The sequence below is a fragment of the Engraulis encrasicolus genome, chromosome 6 (genome assembly GCF_034702125.1).
Source record: "Engraulis encrasicolus isolate BLACKSEA-1 chromosome 6, IST_EnEncr_1.0, whole genome shotgun sequence".
NCBI classification, from domain to species: domain Eukaryota; kingdom Metazoa; phylum Chordata; class Actinopteri; order Clupeiformes; family Engraulidae; genus Engraulis; species Engraulis encrasicolus.
Window position 1 is genome coordinate 47,375,530 of NC_085862.1, and position 19,650 is coordinate 47,395,179.

The window sequence follows — 19,650 nt, forward strand, 5'->3', positions numbered from 1 at the left end:
TTTTCTGGGGAGGGTTTAGTCGGCTACCAGGCAGCCGGCCAATAAGCGAGACAGTGAGAGAGCTGTCCAATCGTTTCAAACCAGAACTGAGTGCAATCCTCCCGCCCTTCTAATCGCGTCAGGTCAAAGAACCTCCAGACCACGAATGCGAATGAAGAGCAGTATTATGGGCGGCTCATACCAGGCTACATTAATCAGTTCATATACTGTAGACTGTATACAATAGTGGATGTCCATCTTTGAATAGTCCATGACGTAGACTAGTGTCCTGCACCAGCTTAATAAAGACTGCAGACTTCAAGAGGAGAAAGTCTGCACTCACGAGCGGAGTCTCATTTTTCATTTCTTAGATTCCACCATGTTCACAAGCAGACGCGTTTCAGCCCTTAAGCCATTATCAGTGTCATCATGAATGCAGACTTTCTCCTCTTTAAGTTAGTAGGCTTTTTTTGCACACCTTAAGTGATTTATTTGACTCTAGAGGTTGAGCGTGCCCTTTGCAACACTACTAAAGACTGCAGCCCGGCCTCACCAGAAGACAGGGCTGTCCAGGTCGTCCTTGACGGTATAGTAGCCCTCATTGTCCTTGATGCTCTTGGTCAGGCCGAAGTCGCCGATCTTCACCATGTTCTCATTCTCCACCAGCACGTTGCGGGCTGCCAGGTCACGGTGGATGTAGTTCCGAGAGCCCAGGTAGTCCATGCCCTGGAGAGAGGAGGAGAGGAGAGGAGAGGAGAGGAGAGGAGAGGAGAGGAGAGGAGAGGAGAGGAGAGGATGATGGGGATAGGGAAGGAGAGGAGAGGTGATGAGGAGAGAGTGAAGGGGAGGAGAGTGGAGAGGAGAGGAGAGGACAGGATCGAAGAGAGGAGGGGACAGATTTGTTTTAACCTTTTATATTTTACATGGGATATATCTGTTAGTTTTTGGGAGCCTCAACTGTTTACTTATAAACTCAAGGGCGAATTAGATTTTTTTTAAAACATTTTTAACTGTTTATAAAAAATATCCATATCCATATAAGGGGGTCTAATTTCCTTTTATCTTCAGTCTGACAGGTTGGAATCAGAATAGATGTAATGTATTTGTGGCCCACAGAGGGCAGCAGAGAGAATTTGGAAATGCCTCTCATCCTATTACGAATCGATGAAGCACTCAACTCTTTTGGAAATACTTTTTGGCCTTCAGTGTGTTCATATTGTTTATATATAATATTTTTTGGTATTGCTTTAAGTCGGCCATCCTAGTGACATAGCTGTACGGTATATCTCCTAAATAGAATGAGGCCCTGACACTAATATATTACCAGATCATTCAATTGCCTTCAAATCATACTAGCTGGGCATTAATAAAAGCATGACGAATAGTTGACAGAGTTAACAGTGCAGTATGTCGCCACATCCACTCCACAAACTCCAAAAGGTCCAGTCCGAAACACTCTAGCAGGAATGTGTAGAGTAGACTGTGGAAGAGACGGTGCTGTGGTGCATAGTGCTCTGTGACAACACAGCTGCTTGTTTGCTTTGTTGGGCGGTACAGATTGGGGCAGAGGGTCCTCCTCACTGCTGTGAGAAGTCTGTGTGACTGACTGTGAACCATTCCAAATGACCCGCTGTCTGTGTGTATTCTGGAACCAGGCCAAAGGTTGAGCTCCCATGACTGTGTCCAGGTGCTCGCATGTACTTTACAGCAGTGGTGTCAAAAGTAAAAGGAAAAATAAATATATGGTGTCAGTGTAAGTATGGTGTGACACTAGCACATGGTATTACATAGCCGTTAAATAATTTACCGCATTGTACCTAATGAGACTGTGTCGTTACTGAAAATGACTAAAAATCGAACAAATACACAGGTCTACTGGTTACTCAGATAAGTTACATGTGTTGGGAGGAAAATTAGCTTGTTTTTTGACACCTCTACTTTAGTGCCCACAACTAACTATTAGATTAGTTCATAAGCAATAGGTCAAGTTTATGATACGACTTTAAACTCAAAAACATTGATCATACCTGGCAGATCTGCACAGCGTAGTTGAGCAGTGTCTTGAGGCTGGTGTTGGCCTTGTGTCGGGGCAGGTAATCCTTCAGACTGCCCATGGGCAGATACTCCATGATCAGCTTAATCGACCGGCCTCCTGCACAACATCAACACAAATAAAAGGCAAAGTCACCTTCAGTGTGTCTGTGTGTACAGTACTGTATGTACATGTATTTAAAGTATGTCTCCTAGCCTCCAGTTGGAAAACGCCTTTGTAATTGACAAGATAATGGTGTGTGTGTGTGTGCGTGTGCGTGTGTGTGTGTGTGTGTGTGTGTGTGTGTGTGTGTGTGTGTAGTCCTACAATGCTGTGGAGTGTGTGTGTGTGTGTGTGTGTGTGTGTGTGTGTGTGTGTGTGTGTGTGTGTGTGTGTGTGTGTGTGTGTGTGTGTGTGTGTGTGTGTGTGTGTGTAGTCCTACAATGCTGTGGAGTGTGTGTGTGTGTGTGTGTGTGTGTGTGTGTGTGTGTGTGTGTGTGTGTGTGTGTGTGTGTGTGTGTGTGTGTGTGTGTGTGTGTGTAGCATGTCTATATAGTCGTACCCTCCTCCTGGCAGATGCCCTTGTACTTGACGATGTTGTGGTGGTAGAGCTCCTTGAGGATGCCTATTTCGCACCACAGGTTGCTGCTCTGCTCCTCGCTGTTTTCCGGCTTCAGGGACTTGACGGCCACCAGCTCCCCTGTGCGGTCCCCACGTGGGTCATAGCGACACAGCTCCACCTTGCCAAAGTGACCCTGTTACACGCACACGCACACACAAAGAAGCACACACACATACACACGAATCAGGTTTCCATTTACACTTTTCTTCAGTCCCTACTGCAACCCTTGCTATAATTACTGTAGTGTACGTCCTTCCTATGGCTTCATTCCCTAATATCATGGTGGGTAAGCACAGATTTTGCCATCTTCATTCACCTATTATTGGCGAATCAGTTCAACTCGAATAACTTTCATATTATTACTCGGAGGTAGGCAGAGTTCTAAAGTTTAGATAAGCTTCCTCAATTCCTACTACTATACATAGCTCATTTGTTAGCTAAGATTAAAGCTACTGTTGCCTTCACAACTGTGTTTTTCATAATCTGCTCTTTCTCTTCTGTAGCGAGAAATTTAAATGTCATAACCTTGTTGTGCTTATCTACTGAAACGTCATGAGAATCCGCCTTTCTTACCTCCCCAAGCTCTCTGATCTTCTTCAGGTATCTCTTCTCAAACATGGTGGGGTCCACCTCCAGAGTGGAGGGGTCTGGCAGAGAGGTGAGAGATGGGTCTGTGGTGGAGAGAGAGAGAGAGAGAGAGAGAGAGAGAGAGAGAGAGAGAGAGAGAGAGAGAGAGAGAGAGAGAGAGAGAGAGAGAGAGAGAATGACAATGGGACTTGCCCAATGCGACTTCCACTTTCAATACCATATGGCAGTACCATAGAGGTAGAAAATAACACTAGAGGTGACCCCGTCCCCCTTTTTACGGCAATCTGTAGCGGCCATTATCTGTAGGTAGATCAGAGAAATGGAAATTAACTGAGAACGAGGCTCACCTCTGTCAAAAATGGCTTAATCATGTGAAAATGTCCATCAACACACTATACAAGGACAATAGTTGAAGTGTGTTGCTAACTATGTTCATAAAAGATATTATTTGATTTTGAAATGTATTTTATCGACTCATATGATTTAAGTAGACATTTAGCCTGACATTTCAAATCTGATCTTTGATTAATGTGTTACTTCATATTCACACAGTTTTAGTCAATTTTTTGACAGGAGTGGGCGTGTTCTCCATTGACTTGTATTGCCTGAATTTACCTACACTACCTACAGAAGTTGGGAAGCTCCATCTGCCATTTCCCAGTGCCGACGCAAATTGCTGTGTCCTCTAGTGTTATTTTCTACCTCTATGGGCAGTACATCGGAAGTTGCCAAAATACACCACAAGGTGGCAGTATTGAGAGATCATCTCCATCAACAATGACTTTTTAAGCATTTCATATGCAAAGTAAAATGATGGTAACCCTGAAGTGATATGAAGACAATGCATTTTGTTTTAATTGAAAGCATTTTAATGATTTTCCTGAAATATTTTTCTTGGCCCTCTTCAGTTTGCTCATTTACGGAATAAGTCTGGAATTTAGCATGTTGTGAAATGTTGTTTCCTTGATTGGAACCACTCTATTGCATTGTGGATTCTCAGAAAGGGGATCCAAAAGTCTTAAATATCAGACCTTTCCTTTGGAGCAACATACATGTAGTTTCTGTACACAAGTCCTGACATTCAGACATTGTCTACAGAAACTACAGTCCTGTTGTTCCATATCATTACGCTTATGCAGCCGCTGCCTGACCGCAGGTTTGCTATGTTTGTGGATTGCTGTGCAGAGAATATAGATTACTCGAGAATATAGTTCTTGGACCATTCAGCTTCGGAAATCGCTTGTTAATATTATTACACTTTTCACCTTCAAGAGAAAGCGTTTAAATGGTGAAGATGCCGGGAATCCTACACAATGTTTAAGTGTGGTTGCAGCCGGGTGTTAGCTTAGTGGATAGGAAGGTTGTTGCAATAAACATGCAAGCAAGTTGCGCCGCCAGACACAGAGAATGGGTGGGTGAACGGGAGAGCGGTAAAGGTCATTTATTTAACTCAACGAGAGATGGCAAACAACCTTATTTCCAAAAATGGGACAGTGTCGCTTTAAAGAAATAAATGAGATTGAAAACTTAAGTAGTGCACATAGTGAAAGGCACACAGGTAGCTGGTAGCTCAAGCAGTCATCAGAGTGTTTTTAACGTTATTTTTTTGGGTGCTCTGGGATATCGGGGGATAAGTTCATCCAGGCACATGGTGGACATAGTGGACATAGTCTTTAACCCCTTAACCTTGTTATAAATGAGCTGTTACCAGAATGGAAATATAAAGTTGTAATGTATTACTAAACACCCTATGCACCGTCATAGTCAGGACTTTTTCTAGGATTTTTTGGCATGAGGGAGCATCATGGCAGGTTACAGGGGGTGAAGGGGGGTGTTCCCCCACATGAATGAGAAATTTATAAGGGGCGCTCAAATATATATATATATAAATATAAAAGTATGAGGGTGCACCCACGGAGGTATGAGGGTGGAGCGCCCCTATTTCCCCGTTCAGAAAAAGCCCTGATAGTGGTGTCATACTATGCTAGTTACGTTTTTTAAGTGACCATTACAAGGTTCCAATGGTGGAACGCTGTGTGTTAAGGGGCTACGTGTCTGTTGCATGTCTTACTCTGTTCCTCCAGCATGTCGATGTCCCTGACGATGGCCCTGAAGAAGGGCCTCTTGCGGGGGTCATAGGTCATGCAGTGGGTCATCAGCTCTGCCAGCTCCCTGCAGTCCGGAGTGGCCAGCTGGCACTGAGCCGCATAGAAGCGCTCCTTCTACTCACACACACAGACACACAGACACACAGACACACACAAACACAAACACACACAAACACACACAAACAACACACACACAAACAACACACACACACACAAAAGGGGAAATGGACAAGGGAAACAGAGGAGAGAGAGGAAAAAATACCAAGACTTAAGACATTAGAAATGAGATCAGATCCATTAAAATGCATTAACAGAGAGAGAGAGAGAGTTCAAAGGAAGTGTACAGATCTTTGGAGATTGAGATTGAAGACTCACAAGTGCTGAATACGTAGTCTGCCATAGTTCTCGAATCGAAAAGCTATAAAAAGCTTGATTTATAAATAACACGTAATACCTTACAATCTAATAATTTTGGAGTTGTTACATGGCAGGATTTTTGTGGTTTGAACCCCACCCCTTGGAATATCCACCACTGTTTGTGTGATATGGATGGCTGAGTAAGAGTGTGAAGAGTATCTTAATTCCAAACTATTTAAATTAGAAATATAGCTGCAAGCAGCAATGCGGGGCCAAGCAGTAAACTTGCCAGAGCCGCCACGGCAACAGAAGGAACTGCAGCGCCCCCTTTGGTCCAAATCTCGCCAATGTTGGTGTGCATTCCTTGGACGAGAGTGTGATCACGTAAACCAAGTTTAGTTTGAATCCGTTGAAGAGCTGCCGAGATATGAGCTCACTTCCTGTTACCTGTTGGTGGCGCTAGAGAGCTTGGGGTCTGGATTTTTTTGTGGGAGGTCATGGGATGGACTAGAATGTGTGCAAAAAATCCTAACAGAAATTGACTAACGGTTGCTGAGATATGACCTCACTTCCTGTTTTGCCACCTTTATGACAATTTTGATTGGCTGTCACCGGCAAACGACAAGAGGTGTTAAAAATTCTTTCCTCTCCCCCCTCCCTCTCCCTCCCTCCCTCCCTTCTTCTTTCTCTGTCCCTCTCCCTCTCCCTCTCCCTCTCCCTCTCCCCCCCCCCTCCCTCTCCCTCTCCCTCTCCCTCTGTCTGTCTGTGTGTGTGTGAGGAGGGGGTGGGGTGGGGGGTGCAGGGGCTGGGGCAGTGGGGCTTGACCCCCTGCCGAGAATGGTGTCAGTGAACGTGCGCAAGGGGGGCAGAGGGGACAGAGAGATAAGAAAAAATCCCTCCATTCTTTCCACAATTTTGAATGGCTGCTGTGAGCTGATAGTTTTTTCAATCGTTACGAAAGTCCATACCTGGGTGCAACATGGTGTGAAGATGACCTGCGTACCAATATTTAGAAAATTGGGAGTACGGTTCAAAAGATACAGGCAAAAATGTAGCTAAAATTTTCACCTGCTGGTGGCGCTACTGAGTTTGAGCTGGGGATTTGATTTTTTTTGTGGTAGGTCATGGGATGGACTACTATGTATATACAAAATCCCAGCCTAATTCAACAAACGGTTGCTGAGATATGACCTCACTTCCTGTTTCACCACTTTTACGACAATTTTGATTGGCTGTCACGGCTCAACGATAAAAGATATCCAATATTCCTTGAGACCCCATGTGTAGCTCAGTCCAGAGATACTATATACCAAGTTTCGGGCGAATTGGTCAAAAATTGCGGGAAAAGAAGCATTTTTATTGAATTTTACAAAATGCAAAATGGCGGGAAAACTATCCTGGCGGAAAATGACGTCATAGGGTGCGTTGGATTCGTCTTGGCTCAAGGATTCCAGGGATACCAAGTTTATAAAAATTGGCCCAGCGGTTCAAAAGTTACAAGCAGAAATGTACCTGCAACTTTGACCTGCTGGTGGCGCTAGAGCGTTGGGACTGGGGACCTATAAATCGCTGTGGGTAATGCTGAGACTGTCCCTAATGTGTGTGCCAATTTACAGCATTTTCCTAGCTACGGTTCTATGGGCTGCCATAGACTTACAGTCGGAGAAGAATGGTGACTATATAATAATAATAATAACAATGAAGAAAACCTACTAACTCTATAGGGGCCTTCGCCAGCTTCGCTGCTTGGCCCCTAATAATTACTTAAAAAAAAAAAACATCACCTTGAACAAGATCATTGTGTTATAAGTTTTCAATTTAAAGTGCCACTATGTAGGATTAAAGGTTAATTCATCACTGTCCAGAGTCAACAGATGCTTATTTGAGTCAATGTAAGTGAACGATGACTCTAGCGACCTCTTTCACAGTCCACTATCCCAAAATGTAACTTCTGTCAGAGCGACCCGGGCGAGTGTTGTGGGAAACACTTCTCATACGAAAAAAACGTTTTACATACCGCCAGACACATCTTCACATTTGTTCTACCAACTGCTGGCATTCTATGATGAAAACATTCTCACAGCGAGCTTATCAAATGAATAGCATTTTTTTCATGACGGTGTAGATTTTAAGACAGGCATGCCACGGGCACCGTGCAAATGACGTCATCCTACATTGCGCCCCGTTAAGACATTGTGTGATAAATATGGTGTGAGAGTGTGTGTTGTACCTCGGTGAGCCTCTTCTCTCGGAGTGGCACGTCTCCGTTGTAGCAGATCTCCCACAGCGTGGTGCCGAAGCCCCACTTGTCAGCCGCCACGCTCAGGTTCCCCGTGTTGTCAACGCACTCCGGAGCGATCCAGGGGATACGCTCCACACACTCTACACACAATCAAACAACACAACAACGCAAGGTGTATTCATATTTTAAACTTTTACAATAGTTTGCATTAATCTGGAATTACTTTTTGTCATGACAAACTACAAAATATTCTGCTTTTGTATTTTAGGCCATGAAGTGCAACTACTAATGCAAGCATACAGCTACACAGCCACACATTACCATTATATTATAGAGGGCCATTTCAAACACACGCTCACACACAAGTGCATACGGGGCGCGCACACACAAGTGCATACGCGCACGCACGCACACACGCACACACGCACACCCACACACACCCACACCCACCCACACCCACACCCACACCCACACACACACACACACACACACACACACACACACACACACACACACACACACCACCCTTTGGTGTAATGTTTGGCAGCTTAGAAAAGCAGCAGCAGACACGGTGTGTTTTCCGTAAAGGAGTCAGAGTATACAGGATACAGGATCTGTTTGAGGTTGACAGGTTTAACACTGAAACTGCTGTCCATTTAATATTGGGCCCCCGTTGGCTACATTTTACTATATTAAGACGGCTTGTCTGTTCCTGGATTTCCCTCCGATTCTCAGCAAGAGGCATCATCTCGTAACATGATCATCTGGCACCAGTCCAACAAATTCCCACAAACCACCCCATACACAGACACACACGCTTACACAAACAAACACACAGACACACGCACACAGAAGCTAACACATGTACTGTAAACAAACACGCACGCAAGCACGCACGCAAGCACGCACGCACGCATGCGCAAACACACACACGCACACACAGAAAACATGATCTTCCAGTAACAGCCAGCAAAAAGTGAGTGCAGAGATTCATGATAGATAAGGAGGATCCCCGAGGGCAACAGGAGAGGAAAGGAGAGGAGAGGAGAGGAGAGGGGAGGAGAGGAGAGGAGAGGAGAGGAGAGGAGAGGAGAGGAGAGGAGAGGAGAGGGGAGGGGAGGGGAGGGGAGGGGAGAGGAGAGGAGAGGAGAGGAGAGGAGAGGAGAGGAGAGCAGAGGAAAGGAGAGGAGAGGAGAGGAGAGGAGAGGAGAGGAGAGGAGAGGAGAAGAGAGGAGAGGAGAGGAGAGGAGAGGAGAGAAGAGGGGGGAGAGGAGCGAGGAGGAGAGGGGAGGGGAGGAGAGGAGTGAGGAGAGGAGAGGAGAGGGGAGGGGAGGGGAAGGGAGAGGAGATGAGAGGAGAGGAGAGGAGAGGAGAGCAGAGGAAAGGAGAGGAAAGGAAAGGAGAGCAGAGGAGAGGAGAGCAGAGGAGAGGAGAGCAGGGGAGAGAGAGGAGGAGAGGAGAGGAGAGGAGAGCAGAGGAGAGGAGAGGAGGGGAGAGGAGAGCAGAGGAGAGGAGAGGAGGGCTATGTCTGCTTCGTCAGCTGGTGTAAAGGGCCGTACACACACGTCGCTGCTATTTACTCGCTACTTGCTCACTCGCCTACTTGCCACTCGCTCTGGGTGATTTTGTTTACCGGTTGTCATGGTTCCCGCTGTCCGCGCCAATAACGTCCGTACGAAACAAAATGTAGGCCTACGCTGTTTAACGTTGATCGTGTGCTGTGCACAACCATGCATAATAGCCTTTGATGGTGTACACTGTATGTATTTTCCTCAACACTTTTAACCAAAGTGTGATGGCGTGCAGAAGTTAGGTGGTCAGAACACCACAGGGGCAACGTCACCTGTCAATAATCTGTATTCTGCATTCCAATTGGTTACTCGCTTAACTCGCGTCGCTCGAAGATAAAATAAGTTTATCTCGGAACCCGCCCACATCGTATCGCTTGTACTCTCCTCGCCTACTCGCCAGCGAGACTCGCTGGAACACGTAGACATTCTATTGACTTCATCCGCTGAGCGAGTAACTAGCAGCGACGTGTGTGTACGGCCCTTAAGAGGAACTCCAACACCTTTCTCACAGTGGCTAGTCTAGGCCAAGCAAGAGTTGCTTAACAAAAACATTAAGAATAGCGGACAACACATCTTTTTGCTGGGGTGTCTCAATATATCAAAAGATTTACAGAATTTGTTGCATACTCCCCACTGAAGAAACTGAAAAGTTCTATTTTTCAGAGTTTTGATTCAGTGTTTTGTTCTATTAAAAAATGTTTGATTTGCAACCAGCCAGCAGAAAATAAACACTACCCGTGTGAACTGCAAGACAAAGAACATCTGAAATCGACGAGAAAACACCTCAGAAATGGAAAAACAGACTGGAGATATGTGCAATGCATATTTATTAAAGTTGACTATTTGTACACAGTGCAGAGAGAATTGGTGCTATGGAACTTGAAAGTTGAATTAATAAATTCTGTCAATCTAAGGCCGTTATACTTCATGGTTAAACTTAACACTCATCATCCACAAATCACACTTAAAATACAGGAATAATTGAAAATGTTATGTTGGATCATTAAAATCATAGTTGAATTACCTGCACTTGCCACTGCCATTTCTATCCTTTGAGATATTAATGTGCGATTTCATGCACTCTGCTGTTCAAAACAAATGCAGCCGTTGAAATGGGCAATTATATGGAATAGCGCTTTATGGCTTTCACCTCACCTCCCAGACGCAGCTTGGTCATTAGTGAGTCAGTCAGGGGCGCTTAGAAAAACAACCACTTACAACGCATGACTGATCAATCAGAGACCAAGAGCGCAGTATAGGTTTGTGTGTGCAGACAAACGCTCTCAGACAGATGATGCGATACGTAAACCTACTGCACAGTTTGTAGTAAGGACACGGTTAAGACTATGAGCTGACTGCACAGCCAAGTGTATACAGTAGAGTTGCCACCCGTCCCGTTTTTCCTGATTGTCACCGTTTTTAAAGAGAAAAAAAGAGAGATGTACAGGATCCAAGATCCATTAGGGTTTTTCAGACTATCCGGATCCGGCAGGATCTTAAGCAGTGGATCCGGTATCCGGCAGTTGCCTAAAAATCAGGATCTGGGGCATCTCTACTTTTTACGTAGCCTAGGCTTTTCAGTCAGTCTTTCACAACCCAATCGCTGCATGGAGTGAAAGCCCTTTGGAAGCAGCCGTTGAAGGCAGTGTGGCAGTAAGCCAATTAGTCTTAAAAATAGTTTGCGCCAACGTAATAAAAAGGGCCCACGTGTGCGAGTTGGCTATGTGTTTCAACCCTTTCGTAGGATCCGGTATCCGGTTCCGGATCCGGCAGGATCTTAAGCTGTGGATCTGGTATCCAGCAGGATCCTAAAAATCTGGATCCGGTGCATCTCTAGAAAAAAACAAAACTTTCCTAGACACTCAATGAAGGATACCATTGTATACAAGCAAAAGGGTCGATTGAGTTTGAAATGTCCAGCTTTTTTGTCTGAGGAAGGGCCAGGGTGGCCCGAAACGTCACGCAAATTAAAATGGATTAAATGGGAGCTCATCGGTGTGCGGTTCATCTTTTGCCTTCATGAACTTTATTCTTTGACCCTGCATCCGAAAAAAAGGATCTGGATGTGTGTGAGATCTGACTGGGATTCAGGTTTTTTTGTCAGACAGTGGTGGCAGCCCAGGCCAGGTGTACAAACTCGCCTACTCGCACATATACAATATGATGCAACAAACCTACTTCATAGATCTAAAGGACATTTAAGGACACTCCTAAGATCTCTATTAAGACCCGAGTTTAGAAAGTAGTCAAGAGTATTCAAGAGTGTCTGTTCCTTCTTTTCCACTTCTGTATTAGCATCAGGAAAAGAGGAGCGCTCTATATGGTAGCTGCTGTGGTGTCAAACCACAGAAACACTCAGCTCCCACAAAACTAAGGAGGAACCCTACTCTAGTGAGAGTCAAAAAGTCAATTATATATCCTACATTTTATATGAAGGTTTGAAAGTGTGTGTGTGTGTGTGTGTGTGTGTATGTGCATGTGTGTGCGTGCGTGTGCGTGTGTGTGTGTGTGTGTGTGTGTGTGTGTGTGTGTGTGTGTGTGTGTGTGTGTGTGTGTGTGTGTGTGTGTGTGTGTGTGTGTGTGTGTGTTACCTTCTCTGGTGAGCACGGTGATGGGGATGCCGGGGTCACTCAGCTTGATGAATGGCCCGCCCTCCTTCTCCAGACCGTCGCGGGCCAGAAGGATGTTCTTGGTGCACACAAAGCCATGCACCAACTTCTTATCCTCCTGAAGGTTGGTCAAGGAACAAGCAAAACAAGGGTTCAGAAATGGGTTTATTAAGCATTGAATGTTTAATCTCCATTCATTAACATGCGCTCAGTAAACAGATTATCAAAGCAAACATCTTTGAAAACATACCTCTGAGTCAGAGGCTCTGACAGACACTGCCATTAAATAAAACAAATTCAAAGACAGAACAAAGCTGTAAAAAAATGTAAATAAAAAGTGCATTCAGAAATGTATTCACTACAAAAGTCCAGTCCTTCAATGCCCTGCCCATTGTCATAACAAGCATACCACAGCATAATCAATGTTTGACCTTTTCACCCGAACCAAAAGCTCTGCTCTGCTTTCAGTGTTATCAGAGACAAAGTGAAACATTTATTGCACGCTAAGGGGGATGGTTAAAAGGAATTGGTGGTGTATGCAATTTTCAGGATACCTTGAAAAAATAAAAAATAAAAAAACCTTTAAAAATCACTACTTATTTTAAAACATCTGCTGACCCTTTACAAAGAGGAGTAAAAGGCATTTTCCCAAAAGATCGAACTACACAGCAGCTGGCCGGCTGAGTTGAGAACAGCTGTCTAGTGCAGCAGCACTGCCAAGATGACAGTTGAAGTTCCAGGTCCTGCCAGTAACAGGGGACATATTTCTGGAAGCCATTTGCAGAAGCCAGGCCTACAGGCTAATAGTATACAGTAAATGTATGTATGCATGCAGACACAAGCTTGTCCTGCTTTTAGTAATCCATCATACATCGCTACTGGTGTTTTGTGTGTGTGTGTGGTGTTTTGTGGAGGGCATGCGATCAGGCAGATAAATTAAACAAAACAAAAAAAAATTCAATTCAATTCTGGCGGTTGAACTAATTTGCGTTTGATTTGTGGCACTGTCAGGGAAGGTAGTACGTAGAAAACTAACAACCAAAAGGATAAAGTTTTAAAAAAGTTCTGCTGCCTGGCATCATTTTGTGAGGTGGTGAATCAGGAAGATTGGGTAATGTTATCAGCAAAAGCTGTGAAGCTAAAGCCTAAATTTATGCTCACAGACATCGCCCTCTCCCTCTTTATCCTTATCCATCTCCATCTTTCTCCATCTCTCTCTCGAAAACATACACACGGCACACTCACGGCACACACACACAGCACACACACAGCACACACACAGCACACACACAGCACACTCTGCTCAGAATCCACTGTATCAAAATGTGCATGTTGAGTGGTTGTTGATGCTACTTCTTATTGCAATGCAATTATACAAAAACCTGTAAGCTTGTGGATGAGACTGGCTACTTTATTTCAATATTAGTGATATTTAGAAATACAGCAGTGGATGATGACCAGGAGCATTTTTTGAACATTGATTTTTTTTTTTTTAAAGTGTGCGCAAATAGTGTGGAAATAGTAGTCTCTAGTGAGTGTGTGTGAGCATTCATCATGTGCAGTGATGCAAAAAGATTCCTAAAATATTTGTTTTGCTTGGTTTGTCTTGGAGCATTAATCTTACTCGACAGATTATACAGTATATAACGAAAGTAAGTACACCCCTCACAGTTTTTGCAGATTTGTGAGTATATCTTTTCATAGGAAAGCATTACAGAAATGTCACTTTGACACAATGATTAGTGACCTTTTAACAACATATTTAACCGCTTACATTTCTTGTTCACTCAAAAAAAAAACATACAGCCATTAATGTTTGAACATGTACTCACAAAAGTGAGTACAGCCCAGATTAAAATCCGGTAGAGAAGGGGCTGTGTTGGCTCGAATCGTCTCGAAATGAAAAGGGATTAAAAGGGAGGTCATCAGTGTGCGTTTCAACCTTTCTTTGCATGGAACCTTTACATTTTGAGTGTGCATCTGACTGAGATTTGAAAGCAAACCTATGGAGAATATCTTGATCTGCTTCAGTAGTCACAGCCAATGTTGACATGCATGTTTCTTTTAGGTGTATTTCAGATTACCAATGTTGACAGCATCCATGCATCCCCAAACCATGTCAGTCCCACTACCATGCTTGGCTTTAGAGAGGATACACTTTTTTTGTAAAACTCACTTGCTTACCACCACACATGCTTGACACCATCTAAAGTAAATTTGTTTACTTTAACAAATCTGCAAAAACTGTGAGGGGTGTACTCACATTCGTGATATACTGTACCCAAACAAAATACCTGTTTTGTTTGGCATTACTGTGTGTGTGTGTGTGTGTGTGTGTGTGTGTGTGTGTGTGTGTGTGTGTGTGTGTGTGTGTGTGTGTGTGTATGTGTGTGTGTGTGTGTGTGTGTGTGTGTGTGTGTGTGTGTGTGTGTGTGAGTGAGTGTGAGTGTAGTGCCTGAGTGTGAGTGTAGTGCCTGAGTGTGTGTGTAGTGCCTGAGTGTGTGTGTGTGCCTGAGTGTGTGTCTGAGTGTGTGTGTGTGTGTGTGTGTGTGTGTGTGTGTGTGTGTGTGTGTGTGTGTGTGTGTGTGTGTGTGTGTGTGTGTGTGTGTGTGTGTGTGTGTTTGTGTGTGTCTGTAGCACGTTACTGTGATGGTGTGTGTGTGTGTATGTGTGAGTATGTGCGTGCGTGCGTGTGTGTGAATGTGTGCAAGCATGTGCGTGTGTGTGTGTGTGTGTCTGTACACATATTTGAGTGTGTGTCCTGTATTTGAACCATGTAGGCATTGGCGAGCTGTGCCGGTGTCTGTGTGTGTCTGTGTGTGTGTGTGTCTGTGTGTGTGTCTGCGTGTGTGTCTGCGTGTGTGTCTGCGTCGTTATACCAAGTAGCTGAGAGCGCTGGCGAGCTGCTTGGCCACCTGGAACTTCCAGGCGGTGCTGAGAGGGCTGCTCTGCCGACGCATAAACTGGTCCAGAGAACCCAGCTGCACAAACTCCTGCACCATTATATCTGATATGAGAGAGAGAGAGAGAGAGAGAGAGAGAGAGAGAGAGAGAGAGAGAGAGAGAGAGAGAGAGAGAGAGAGAGAGAGAGAGAGAGAGATACAGAGCGAGGGAGGGATAGAGAGAGAGAGAGAGAGAGAGAGAGAGAGAGAGAGAGAGAGAGAGAGAGAGAGAGAGACAGACAGAGACAGAGAGAGAGATAGAGAGATAGACAGAGAGAGCGCGAAAGAGAGCGAAAGAGAGAGAGACAGAGACAGAAAGACAGAGCGAGAGAGAGAGAGAGAGAGAGAGAGAGAGAGAGAGAGAGAGCGAGAGAGAGAGAGAGAGAGCGAGAGAGAGCGAGAGAGAGCGAGAGAGACAGAAACAGAAACAGAAACAGAGACAGAGAGACTTATTACACACCTAAAAATAACACAAATGTGCAACTTAAAGTGTTTATGAAACGAAAACAAACGGTCATTCCCATTAAAGCCTGTTTTTTTCTGATAGCATCGATGAGACTTTGAACCCAATCATCCTGGAGGAACTTGTGAAAATGGCAACTCAAAGTGTGAATTCTGTGAAATTTGGTGTGACTAATGAGCTGGGTTGTGACATCAAAGAGGGGAGTCCCTGGTTTGCTAGTATGGCGATGTGAGAAAACAACACACATTTGATGGACCCACATCTTATAAAGGAACCAAAATTCTGATACAAACATCAGCGTGTCGAAAAACCACACATCCAACCTCATGAGAAAAAAAAACAGCAGCACAAATCTATTTCAGAGGCACTGATCTGACATCTGCAGAAAGTGACATGTCTGACAGGTGAAGTGACGATTGTTGACATAGCCTGACAGTTCTTATGTTTATGGTTACGGTTGCTAAGGGCGCTTTGCCATGACCCAAAGATGACATGGCGTGTGCATTTGTTGACAAATGGGGGGCATTTTGATTCAATTGCGCGATATAGTGTGATTGAAATGCATGTAGGCTACATGCAAAGATATCATCTAGAGAAAAAACGGAGGTATTAGGCTGTTGGAAAAACACCCTATATAGTCTGAGTCCTCAGCATATTTTTAGCGTTTATCATTATTATTATTTTTTGTGCTCAAAGTCACAGGCGTTGCGTGTCCCTCAGCCTGACTCTGAGGACGAGGTGTGTCCAAACGTCAGCCACACATGCACCACAATACTAAAAACAAACAATCAACGCTTCAAAGTAGGCCTACGCTATGTGCATCTCCATTTATTCGCTAAGCAGTAGCCCAGTCTGTGAGTTGGCTGTCCTCTACCGAGAGCACCACGCTGATGCGCGGATATCCTCCCAAAACCAATATATTGACCAGTTGAATGGCAATCAACAAAAAGTGCATATTCCGAGAGCATTCGCAACGGTTTGGCATGTAATGTGCATTACCCTTTCCTGAAAACAACATACAAAGCAGATGGACAAGGTAAAACAGGGGCAGTTTCAGTCTGCACGCCGGCGATGTCAATTGTTGGAACTGCTTGAGGCAATAGCATTGTCTTCAGTCCAACTATGCCTGCGACCTCCACATTTGTGGTGAAGCACAAGGGGTGGAAATGTGCCGAGCACAACAGTGACCACAAGCTTGCTTCAAAACCACGCATTGGATCCACAGAGCCCTAGCTTGATTTAGCCTTCTCCTTGTTGGCCACAGTTCCATCATTCTTCACAGAAGGGAACTTGTGCAAAGATATTCCTTCTGTCAAGTAGCCATTTTTGCAGCTGGCACCGTTCGGCTCTCCAGCAACACACTGCTTGACACTGCGCTTTGTTTTGGTACTAGCCACCATTGATCTGAACAAGGTGGAATGAGGTGAACTCACCCCTTCTATGTCACGCATATCATTTGCATAAAATTTGCATGTCACCAAAAAAACACTTTTTGGGAACGTTTTAACATGACTTTTAGGACAAAATATCACCCAGACAATATCCCATTTCATTAACAAGGCTTAGAACTTTCAGAATCTGTCCTGGAAATGGTCAAATTCCTTTACTTTGTTTTCGTTTCATAAACTCTTTAAGTGCTGATGGATTTAGTCTACAGTAGCCAACAGTACGTCCTGATTCTGTCATACACTCAGATTGTTTTCAGGCCGACCAGAACGGTGCTGGTGTCCATGCCCACACCAGTTACGTTCAGCACTTTAGTGCTCACGTGCAAACCACCCGTATTCATACCAGGCTCTGAACTTAACTTAACTCTGTGCACACACAGAGACACTGCACCATTATGCTGCATCAGTAAGAGAGATAGGGACCATTATATCTGGGACAAACAAAGACAAAGGACACATTTGCCAGGAGAGTACAAAACCTTCTGCAGTATTATGTTGTATCTGGGGCAGACAAAAAGGACAAATTAGGAACATTTTCTGAGGCACACCAAAAAACAAGACTCAGCCACACACATTAGGACACACACACACCCACGCACCCACGTACGCACGCACGCACGCACGCATCCAACCACCCACCCATGCACGTATAGACGCACACTCGCACACACACAAGCACTCGCGCACACAAAGAGGAAGGAGAAAGACAGAGGAGAGGAGAGGAGTGTAGAGGACGGTGAGGAGGAGAAGAATGAGGAGAAAGGGAGGAGGAGAATAGCAGGCAAGAAGGTGAAGAGTGAGGCAGGGGAGCGAGCGCATGGTTGCCTTCCAGAGACTGGTCAGCTGGCAGCGCTGATGGATTTAGTCTACAGTAGCCAACAGTACGTCCTGATTCTGTCATACACTCAGATTGTTTTCAGGCCGACCAGAACGGTGCTGGTGTCCATGCCCGCACCAGTTACGTTCAGCACTTAAGTGCTCACGTGCAAACCACCCGTATTCATACCAGGCTCTGAACTTAACGGCACGTGACTGTGAATAACCCAGATGTCCGGCACGGTTAACAGACAAAAAAACAAGTATTTTTTTTCTTCATATCGCAAACCACTTGAACGGTTCCCGCACGCTCAGACTTACAGCATGAACACGCCGGCCGGTTCGAGATTAGGTGCTGGAACGGACATCGGCACCGTTCTCTGTCGGCCTGAATGCGCTATCTGTCTGGGTAAAGGACTTGTAAAGTACTTAGCAGTGGGAACATAATGGACACAAAGCCCGCTTCAACCAGTCGTTTTCACTAACTCTTTTCTTAGTCGCGAATCTGTCTGTTGGTTGGTCAGTCAGCTTTTTTGGAGGGTGTGCAGTGCACACCACATATAGTTGTTCTGTATGACAGAGCTGTACTAACAACAACACAGTGTGAAAACTCCTGGCTGATGAAGACTTGCTCTCCCTTTCCCGAATGTCAATTCAACGGCAAAATTGAGGGGATTTTAAGCATGTCCCCTTGACTTTTGAGAGTACTGGGTCACACACTACACTTTCACCTGCACTCGCATCAGCAAGTGATAGTGCTAAAAACGATTGGTAATGGGACAGGCTAGTGTTCGAAGATCGGGCAGCATCACTCACTTTCTTGCTGGCGTACGCAAACTCCATACATCAGGATGATGTGCTTATGGGACACCTGCCGCATCATACTCGCCGTCTCAAAGAAGGCCTGAGAGGGAGAGAGAGAGAGAGAGAGAGAGAGAGAGAGAGAGAGAGAGAGAGAGAGAGAGAGAGATGGACAGAGGAAAGAAAGAAGGGAAGGAAAGAGGGGAAGAAAGAGATACTTTAAACTTAGTATCACACAATGCTAGTTGCTCACATCTTTCCTCCTGACAGCAAATTGTGCCACGAATAGTGTACACTAAAAATAGACTGAGGATCAGTCTATTTTAGTGTACACTATTACTGTCACAGTTTAATGTATCTGTTTTTTCCATAATATTATGGGGAAAAAAACATCTATTTCTGAAACAATAGAGAAGCAGGATGCAATGTCTATTGAAAGGATCGGTTGAACATTTTTTGGGGAAGACCTGCATTTCAGGATTATACTTGTAGATCAGATAAGCTACACTGTATAATTGTTATAAAATTGGTGAACTGAGCTGCCCTCAGACTGGCTTCAGGCACAATCAAATCCTACATAATCGACGGATATAGACCTATGTCTGTTCTTTGCTATGAAACTGGGGAGCTTAAAACTGTGGATAACACAGATCAGTACAGAACAATGCACCCCAACGCACAAAACAGCCGTAAGTATGAATACAACAACGGATACAATGTACAGAAATTAGCAAATTCAAATGTGGCCGTAATTAGTGAGCCACAGAGTAGGAATTTGTCTTTGTAGGAAGATGAAGTGTCTCACCAGTGAGATGTCTCTGTGTCCGGAACCCAGCACCTTGAGCACCACCTTGACCTCCGAGGGCCCCTGGTAGCCGCTCGACTCATCATCATCCTCGCTCTTCATCTTCAGGCGGCCCGCGTAGATCTGGGTCTTGGTACCCAGGCCAAGGTGCTCCTCCTGAAACAACAACAGCAGCGATGAGCTCACTCGTACATGCACAGGACAGAAACTCTCTCTCACACTCACACTCACACACACACCAACTTTGGTGGCTCAGTTGGCTGAGGT

The 19,650-nt window shown here is 44.8% G+C and overlaps 1 protein-coding gene across 1 annotated transcript in view; it reads right to left on the bottom strand.

Annotated features, from left to right (window-relative positions):
* Nucleotides 1–19,650, bottom strand: part of jak1 (Janus kinase 1) — an 82,396-nt gene that overhangs the window by 16,195 nt on the left and 46,551 nt on the right. Inside the window, exons 12-21 of the mRNA XM_063201807.1 lie at nucleotides 19,384–19,539; nucleotides 18,594–18,681; nucleotides 14,988–15,115; nucleotides 12,091–12,226; nucleotides 7,917–8,068; nucleotides 5,293–5,443; nucleotides 3,207–3,304; nucleotides 2,574–2,766; nucleotides 2,007–2,131; nucleotides 533–705 (exon numbers count right to left, since the gene is read on the bottom strand). Coding sequence (XP_063057877.1) covers nucleotides 533–705; nucleotides 2,007–2,131; nucleotides 2,574–2,766; nucleotides 3,207–3,304; nucleotides 5,293–5,443; nucleotides 7,917–8,068; nucleotides 12,091–12,226; nucleotides 14,988–15,115; nucleotides 18,594–18,681; nucleotides 19,384–19,539 — 1,400 coding nt within the window. The remainder of the gene's footprint in view (nucleotides 1–532; nucleotides 706–2,006; nucleotides 2,132–2,573; nucleotides 2,767–3,206; nucleotides 3,305–5,292; nucleotides 5,444–7,916; nucleotides 8,069–12,090; nucleotides 12,227–14,987; nucleotides 15,116–18,593; nucleotides 18,682–19,383; nucleotides 19,540–19,650) is intronic.